Source organism: Gobio gobio, assembly GCF_949357685.1.
Source record: "Gobio gobio genome assembly, chromosome: 5".
NCBI lineage: Eukaryota > Metazoa > Chordata > Actinopteri > Cypriniformes > Gobionidae > Gobio > Gobio gobio.
The window spans coordinates 7,259,990-7,269,891 of record NC_137101.1 but is presented as its reverse complement, the minus strand read 5'-3'; the positions used below and the strand labels follow the sequence as shown (position 1 = coordinate 7,269,891).

The 9,902-nt window shown below is 45.2% G+C and overlaps 1 protein-coding gene across 3 annotated transcripts in view; it reads right to left on the bottom strand.

The window, feature by feature from the left end:
• Window positions 1–4,091: 4,091 nt before the first annotated feature.
• The window catches only part of ano2b (anoctamin 2b), a 54,455-nt gene continuing 48,644 nt past the window's right edge, over window positions 4,092–9,902 (bottom strand). For all 3 annotated transcript variants that reach the window (XM_079816946.1, XM_079816944.1, XM_079816945.1), the window contains 2 exons: window positions 7,100–7,205; window positions 4,092–5,441 (listed from right to left, as the gene is read on the bottom strand). In XM_079816946.1, the coding sequence (XP_079673072.1) occupies window positions 5,094–5,441; window positions 7,100–7,205 (454 nt within the window). In that variant the 3' untranslated portion in view covers window positions 4,092–5,093. The remainder of the gene's footprint in view (window positions 5,442–7,099; window positions 7,206–9,902) is intronic.

Genomic DNA, 9,902 nt, shown 5'->3' with positions numbered 1-9,902 from the left:
CGGTAAATCGAGAGCTTTGCCTTGCAGCTCAGCTCCTTCTTCACCACGACAGACCGGTACATCGACCGCATTACTGCAGAAGCTGCACCGATCCGTCTGTCAATCTCCCGTTCCATCCTCCCCTCACTCGTGAACAAGACCCCAAGATACTTAAACTCCTCCACTTGAGGCAGGAACTCTCCACCCACCTGAAGCTGGCAAGCCACCCTTTTCCGACTGAGAACCATGGCCTCGGATTTGGAGGTGCTGATTCTCATCCCAGCCGCTTCACACTCGGCCGCAAACCGTCCCAGTGCATGCTGAAGGTCCTGGTTAGAGGAAGCCAACACGACAACATCATCTGCAAAAAGCAGTGACGAAATCGTGTGGTTCCCAAACCGGACACTCTCCGGCCCAAGGCTGCGCCTAGAAATTTTGTCCATAAAAATTATGAACAGAACCGGTGACAAAGGGCAGCCCTGCCGGAGTCCAACATGCACCGGGAACAAGTCTGACTTACTGCCGGCAATGCGGACCAAGCTCCTGCTCTGGTTGTACAGGGACTGAACAGCCCTAAGCAGGGGGCCGCCGACCCCATACTCCCAGAGCACCCTCCACAGGATGCCACGAGGAACACAGTCGAATGCCTTCTCCAAATCCACAAAACACATGTGGACTGGTTGGGCAAACTCCCATGAACCCCCCAGCACCCTGGAAAGGGTATAGAGCTGGTCCAGTGTTCCACGACCGGGACGAAAACCACACTGTTCCTCCTGAATCAGAGGTTCCACTATCGGCCTAATTCTCCTCTCCAGTACCCTGGCATAGACTTTCCCGGGGAGGCTGAGAAGTGTGATCCCCCTATAGTTGGAACACACTCTCCGGTCCCCCTTCTTGAAAAGAGGGACCACCACCCCGGTCTGCCAGTCCAGAGGTACTGTCCCCGACCGCCATGCGATGCTGCAGAGGCGTGTCAGCCAAGACAGCCCCACAACATCCAGAGACTTGAGGTACTCAGGGCGGATCTCATCCAACCCCGGTGCCTTGCCACCGAGGAGCTTTTTAACCACCTCGATGACTTCAGCCCGGGTGATGGACGAGTCCACCTCTGAGTCCCCAGCCACTGCTTCCTCAACGGAAGACATGTCGGTGGGATTGAGGAGATCCTCGAAGTATTCCTTCCACCGCCCGACGATATCCCCAGTTGAGGTCAACAGGTGCCCATCTCCACTGTAAACAGTGTTGGTAGGGCACTGCTTCCCCCTCCTGAGGCGTCGAACGGTTTGCCAGAATCTCTTCGAGGCCGACCGATAGTCTTTCTCCATGGCCTCACCAAACTCCTCCCAGGCCCGATTTTTTGCCTCCACGACTACCCGGGCTGCAGTCCGCTTGGCCTGCCGGTACCGGTCAGCTGCCTCCGGAGTCCCACAAGCCATCCAGGCCCGATAGGACTCCTTCTTCAGCTTGACGGCATCCCTTACTTCCGGTGTCCACCACCGGGTTCGGGGATTGCCGCCTCGACAGGCACCGGAGACCTTACGGCCACAGCTCTGAGCGGCCGCAGCGACAATGGAGGTGGAGAACATGGTCCACTCGGACTCAATATCTCCAGACTCCCTCGGGATCCGGTCGAAGTTCTGCCGGAGGTGGGAGTTGAAGATCTCTCTGACAGGGGGCTCGGCCAAACGTTCCCAACAGACCCTCACAGTACGTTTGGGTCTGCCGGGTCTGTCCAGCCTCCTCCGCCGCCATCGGATCCAACTCACCACCAGGTGGTGATCAGTTGACAGCTCCGCCCCTCTCTTCACCCGAGTGTCCAAGACATATGGCCGAAGGTCTGATGACACGACCACAAAGTCGATCATCGACCTCCGGCCTAGGGTGTCCTGGTGCCACGTGCACTGATGGACACCCTTATGCTTGAACATGGTGTTCGTTATGGACAAACCGTGGCTAGCACAGAAATCCAATAACAGAACACCGCTCGGGTTCAGATCAGGGGGGCCGTTCCTCCCAATCACGCCCCTCCAGGTGTCACTGTCACTGCCCACGTGGGCGTTGAAGTCCCCCAGTAGAACGACGGAGTCTCCAGTCGGAGCACTTTCCAGCACCCCTCCCAGAGACTCCAAGAGGGCCGGGTACTCCGCACTGCCATTTGGGCCGTAGGCACAAACGACAGTGAGAGACCTATCCCCGACTTGAAGGCGCAGGGAAGCGACCCTCTCGTTCACCGGGGTGAACTCCAACACATGGCGGCTGAGCTGGGGGGCTATAAGCAAACCCACTCCAGCCCTCCGCCTCTCACCATGGGCAACTCCAGAGTGGTAGAGAGTCCAGCCTCTCTCGAGAAGTGTGGTTCCAGAGCCCAAGCTGTGCGTGGAGGTGAGCCCGACTATCTCTAGTCGGTACCTCTCGACCTCCCGCACAAGCTCAGGCTCCTTCCCCGCCAACGAGGTGACATTCCACGTCCCTAAAGCCAGATTCCGTGTCCAGAGATCGGGTCGTCGGGGGCCTCGCCCTCGACTGCTGCCCGATTCACAAAGCACCGGCCCCTTACGCTCCCTCCTGCAGGTGGTGAGCCCACAGGAGGGCGGCCCCACGTGACTCATTCGGGCTGAGCCCGGCCGGACCCCATGGGGGGAGGCCCGGCCACCAGGCGCTCGCATACGAGCCCCAACCCCGGGCCTGGCTCCAGGGTGGGGCCCCGGCTGCGCCATGCCGGGCGACGTCACTGTCCTTGGTGTAATTGTGGTCATAAGGGTTTGTGAACTGTTCTTAGTCTGGCCCGTCACCAAGGACCTGTTTGCCTTGGGAGACCCTACCAGGGGCATATAGCCCCAGACAACATAGCTCCCAGGATCATTCGGGTACTCAAACCTCTCCACCACGATAAGGTGACAGTTCAAGGAGAGGCAAATCCAACCATTCTATATAATTTGAATATCACAATATCAATGTCTGTCAAAAAATAACGTGCACAATACACGGTAGCATTTACGGGAAGCGGAGGTCCAGCGAGTCATGCATTTCCTGGAAAACCCACACTACCGGATGTTTTGAGTACGTCATCGCTTTCCGAGAAGAGGGAGAAAATGCAGCTTCAACAAGCTGTTTGTCAGAGACTATACATAACACGTGGGAGTATAAATTTGTTCTTCACACCCGCTAAAATTGAATTGGAATGATCAGGGAACTGAGAGAAATATGCCACACTGCATGCTAAAGAGAATAAAAGGCCAATCCAACTCAAAACTTCATTGGGTGAGTGAACATCGTTCAACGTGTTTGGTTTTGACAAACATTTTGTATGCATGACGCATAATTCTGACATTCCTGATTTGAATATTTTCAATAATTTGTTGTTATTAAAGATTATACATTTTGTACATGATTTGTTCAATTGAATTACCCCTTAGCAGATTTTGACTTGTATATCATATCAGTACATTTGCTAATAATCTGACACTTGTAACACAGTAATAATTTCTGATTTCAAAAAAGTATTTCAAACATTGCATGCTTTTGCCGGATGCTGCTTTTATCAAGGGTCAGTAGTCAAATCTGACTGCCATATCCTACTTAGTACATAGCAACCTCAGTAGAGGCCGAAGGGGGTAACAAAACAACCGTCAAATGTCAGATGGGCATTCAAGCCGGGCTGTTAAGTTGCATGGCAGCAGTCCTCTGGACTTGAGCTGCTTAACTTTTGCCCACATCTTATGCTTTTTAATCTGTGGGAAATACAAATATTTATGTGTATTTTTCAGCCTGGTTGTGTAATGAAACCATAAAGCACAGATAGACTTCATTGTATATGCCAAGATCTTAATCCTCTTGAATTGTAAAGTCCAGACCCCAGGGATAAATTAAAATGTGGCTCTGGGGTGAAAACACCAAAAAAGATCCAAATACTGCCCTAGTGAATCTGAAAAAGAGAATAGAGAAACAGTGTCTACCGGGTAAAGCTAGCTTTGTTAAGCATGTGTGCCAATCATCAGGGTATTACAACAAACAACATGCGCAGCTGCTAGAAGTCAGGAACACAAGTGAATTGACCCCGCGGGACTCGTAGCACAATGCCTTGAGGGCAAGAAAGAAAATCCACTAGCGCATAATTGGGATTAAATATTTATTCTTCTTGCATGAGTATTAAGTCCTATGAGGCATAGTGAATGATGACTTGATGGCCAGATGTTGGCACACAACATCCATCCATGTTTCCTCCCTGGATGACAGTAACCCCCCCTTCAACCTTCCCACACCGGTGACGGCAAATTCATGGGAGGATTACAGTTGACATGGCACAAAAAGACCAGCTGCTCCACAATCATAAATACAGCGAATGCTGTGTGATCCCAATCTACAGCCCTGCACTTTATCAGAAGGAGGCATAGCATAAATATATGGATTGACAAACTTGAGTTTAATTACATATTGCCTTAATGTGTTACATTATGAGACGGCTGGGACGTTAAAAAGACAAAACGCCACACATTTCACAGAATACATTGCAGTACCACACCAAAATTGTGTTGTTTGCACCTTAACTTACTAATCGCATCTTTATTAACCCAACAATGGTCATATTGATGAGAACAAACACAGCCTACAGTGACGCTGTTACCTGAGAAAATGAAGGGTTATTATTTGCCGTTATATGCTACATCTCGTGGACAGTGTGCAAAGCCGTTTGCATGTACAGATTAGGCAACGTCACCAAACGTGCGCTGCTCTTTACGAGTTTGTCCCGACAAGCATCCTCGTTCAAGAACAGATCAAGGAGAAAAACGTTCCAAGAGGATGTGAGACCCGCTCGTGTTCCTATGCTCGACGAACGCCAATGCATATGGAATGACTGCATCTGCAAGCGGTCCTACTGAAGCTCAAGTTTGTGTGTCAGATGTCCCTGAAAACGCTAGGAACATCCGAGGGTTTAAAAACCAGACGTGGAGCCTGTAGACAGGCATTCATTCAGACATACAGTTCAGTGACAACACGGGCACCTGATTCCCAAAACTCAACGCAGAGCCTCAAACTGAATCCTCCAAACTCAGCGCTCAGGCACTGTTAAACACGCTCCACCGGTAGACTCGTCTTCTCTCGCCCGACCTCCTTCACACGGCTGTGTGCTGGGTGATGTCGCTGCGGGGAGACATGGACATCTGGCGGGTGAATTGGCTGAAGCTTGCAGCTCGGGGTCGGGCGCGGGGAGCTGTGGAGGCCGGGGACGGGGCGGAAAGGACCGGTCCAGGGTGGGTCTGATCCGACATCTGCATCTCCTCCTGCTGTTCTTGGGTCAGATCTTTGGAGAACAGGCTCTGGATCAGCTGCAACTTCTCCTTTTCCTCATTTAGGAAGACGTCCACCAGAAGAGTCTTCTCCTTCTTCAGCTGCTCGCTGATGTTTTTGGGAACGTCTGGGATGACCCAGGCCACCAGCATGCTCATGGTGATCACCAGGTTCTGGAGGAGTGGAAGAACATGTAAGTTTATATATACATTCATGGGTGGGGCACAGGAGATGATACACACCAGTCACATATCTTTCTATTCAATAGATGGAGGATCTTTTACACACCAGACAGCATTTCAGGTATTGGCGCTCTGCCAGTGATGTCTATAATACATAGTGTTCCTGATCATACGGCTCATATAGTCATGGTGAAAAAGCATTCTCATATGCAGTTTATATACAGTATACACTACCATTGAAAAGTTTGGGGTCTGAAAGATTTGACATTTTTTAAATTTTTTACACATTTGCATTTCCTAAAAAACACACTATTTCCGAGAAGAAATGGAAAATGGCGGCCTGAGCGGCTTCAACATGCTGTCTGTCAGAGACGATACATAATACATAATGCATGTGAGTATAAATTTGTTCTTCATTTGCTGAAATTGATCAGGGAACCGAGTGAAATACTTCACACTGCATGCTATAGAGAATAAACGCCAATCCAATTCAAAAACTTTGTTGGGTTAGTGAGCATTATTCAACATGTGTTTTGACTAAATTGTTTTATGCAATTACTGAAAATATGTTTTATGTCAAGCTGCATTTATCTGATCAAAAATCAAGAAAAACAGTAATATTGTGAAATATTATAACAATAAAAAAAAAAAAATTCTATTGAATATATATTTTAAAATGTAATTTATTCCTGTGATGGCAAAGCTGAATTTTTAGCATCGTTACTCCAGAACGATCCTTCAGAAATCTAACATGCCGATTTGCTGCTCAAGAAACAATTATTATTAACAATGTAACAGTTGTGCTGCTTAATATTTTTGTTTATATTTCTGGATTCTTGTGTGAAGTTCAAAAGAACAGAACAAATGAATGCATCCTTCACACAGAGAAAAAGGATGTCAATGGTACCTTAGGGGGTACAACAGCTTGTTGCTGGGGCAGTGCCATTAAAAGGACATCTTTGTACTTTTTTTACCACAAAAAGGTTCATAGTAGTACCTAAGGTATGCATTTGTACTCTATATGCACCTTTTAGGAGTAAAAAAGGTACAACAATGTCCTTTTAAGCGTACTGCCCCAGCGACAAGCTGTTGTACCCCTAAAGGTACCATTTTGACACCCTTTTTCTGCATACAAATATTCATTTGACATTTAAACATTTTAATTTTGAAGTCATATTCAAGCTTTATGTGTGGAAAATACTGAATTTAAGTTGTTATTCATTAAAAATCTTCCACATTTTCTAGCCCCTTTAGCAGCTTCACAGCCTTGGTCACTATGAACTTGGTTTTATGAGTTTGGAACAACACTGGAGTTGAATGAGTTTTCATTTTGGACTGAACTATTCCTTTAACTGTTTGGTTTACTGTTAAATTGCATTTCAATTGAATTAGCTTCCACCCACAGATGCTGACAGCAGGGCATTTCTAATGAGTTACAGCAAACATTCTGACCAACATATAGACTATTAATCCTAACGTGCATAGGCTGCATCATTTATATGTGGTTGAACGTCTCATGTTGCTGAGGTAGCTATTATGTGGCTTTTACATTTACGTTCCTCCATTCATAGTCAATTTACTCTGGGTTTTCTGGTGAGAAAAAACTATTTCAGATTTTGGGACGTAATGGTCAACTTAGTAGCTTTTACCTGGAACAATATGACGAAACCTAATCGAGCAGCTAGAACCGACCAGTACTGTTTAGAGAACTGGTACGCCTCATTCGACCATGGCGGTTCTCTGTAGTCCTTGTATCTAAAATGAAAAAAAAAGAGAGAGAACAGGCATCCAGAGTCATTCTAGGCTAATTCATCTCCAGCGAGGTTGGCAATATAAATAAACAGAAAATGTAAAACACATGTTCAACACAAGGCCACAAGGCCACAAAGAGCAAAACAGCACAACATCATTATTAATCATGTTGAAGATATGTTAAATGGTGGTGGTGGTTGAGGAGATTCCCTCTTTCCATATGTAAAGCGCTTTGAGTACCCAGAAAGGGCTAAACAAATTTAACAAATTATTATTATTATTATTAAAGGTGCAGTATGTGAGAACGACAGCTAGTGGTTGAAATGGGTACTGCAGTCCAAATTCCACACACATTTCAAAATGTAATAAATGGCTTTAGCGTTGGTTTACAGAGAAACAAATATGCGAACTCAGCATGTTTCCCAAACATCTCACATCTGCAAACTTGTCGCTTTTCGGTGTCAATCGGCATTTTCTTGGTCAATTTGGTCATTTACGTGAATCGTGTAGAACCAGCCTTTTTTTGGGGGGGGGTAACGCGTTTAACATTACCGAACGGTTTCTGAGTGCAATCTTTAACAGTTCACAGTCGGCTTGTTTTAAGTGCGGAAAATACTTCAATCCGAGTTCCCACACAAACATATTAAGTATTCAGTCCATTTTATCATGAAATTCAAACGATAAATGCCGTTTTGCCGCTCTATGTGGCGTGACTGGTCACTGATCACAGTTCAAGCAGCCGCACGACGTGAACGCGATCATCTGTGAAGGCGATCGATTTTCTCTTCCTAAAGAATAAACATGAATGACCATCTGAAGGTATGCTGAGGATACATTACAACTTACTGTCATGTATCATTTGTGGTGTAATCGCTAAATCAGTGTTTCCACGGTGGAAAGACGTCAATATAAAAAAAACTAAAACAATGCTTGTAAACTAAACAATGTCATGTAACGTTAGCATCATTTACCTCAGGCAGTCATTCAGTGTCCACAGAATTTTATTCACTAGAGTAATCAACTCTTTCACTAAATATATGCTCTATATTAGCCTATACATTCATTATATTCTACTGAACCTGTTATGGATGTCTTGATTATTTCATGCATGTTAAATAAAACGCATGTTAAATAAAATGACAGACACTGTGTATAAATTAATATATTTCAACAACGAATTGGAGAAAAAACTATTTTATAATTAGATTTAGAAGTTAATGCAAAAACTGCCTCATGTGAAGTTTACATGTTTGCATAGCTACAATGTGTTGTTTGAGTGTTGATTATTATACCTAAAAATAAATAGCAACTGAATTTAGGCTAATAGTTTGGGCTCTATTGTTAACCTTTAATATTAATGTGCAAGTAAGGGCTCCCTATATAATTTACAGAAATATCTTCAATAAACTTTTAGATATAATTTAATTAATTCAAGGACAGACCCTTTTTTTCTTCTTCTTCACTAAACCACTGTTAAATATAAAAATAAATAAAAAGCAATTTTGTAAAACTGCTGTACCGTTTTGTGTACCGTTACACCCCTACTGTCAGTCTCTTATTTTTTATTTGTGTCATGCGTCACAACACTTCCTTGAGTTCCAGGCGTTTCCGTGTTGTAAATAAAATCATTTTTAAAATATTAAATGTGTCATTCTCTTTCACGCTCAGAAATGTGTCATTTGCATATTAAAATCACAAAAATAATCGAGCCGGGGGCACGCACACCCCACCCACCCCCCGCAACACTGTCACCTTTTTTACTCTGAGGAGTTTGCATGATATCTGCACACATATTATGGTATTTTTATGCTTTTGTAGAAAGTCAAAAACTTACACCTTTAAAGTGCTGAAAAACAGGAATTGCAAGTTGTGTCACTAAATAACTACTTAATTGTCTAAGTGGATTTGTTTCCTCTTTGGGAAACGCTGACCATTTTTGAATTGTTATAAAGCACCAAAAAGGTGCAATTCAACTGATATAGTTGTAACAGGAGGAGACGTTCTTGGTCAGGACTGAAAACTCCTTTGATTATTTCTTCAGGAGTTGGCCTTATTCATTAGAGCAGGCTGTTCCCAAAAGTTTGGATTTCCTCTATTGAATTATGAAAAGTAAACTCTGAGTCTTTAATAACGTACTAAAGACGTTGCTTTCATGGCCATATACAGTAATCTACGTGGAATGTGTTAGACTGGTTTTGATTTCCTCAGACAGTCAGATAGCTTCATCTAAAGACACGGTCCCTGGGGTGAAGTCCTTGTTTGGTTATACTGGTCCAGAAAGGGCAAATATGGTGCAGTAAAAACATGGGCTTGATTTGTTCCCCAACCCTATTTTAGAACACTGACAAGCTTGCTCTCTTGCTCCCTCTCCATCTATCTGTACTCTTAACAAACAGACCGAGGGTCAAAGGAACCCAGACATCAGATTGCCACTTCTCTTTGGTCCCGAGTAGCTGATGTCCACCAACAAACGAGCGTAATCTCGTTCCCAACTGCTTGGCGCAGGAAAAGCGGACAGGTTCTGATAAAAGCACTTTTCTTGACAAGCTTCTGATCTGTGTTGTGAAGGCCGCCCGAGATAATGGTGAGATCTCACGCGCCAGGGTGATGGAGTCCCATCTAGGAGTTTCTCTCCCTCTCTCTTTCCTCCATTCAGCTGCCTGCGGTGATTTGGGCGTGAGGGTTAAATGCTGTTTGTTT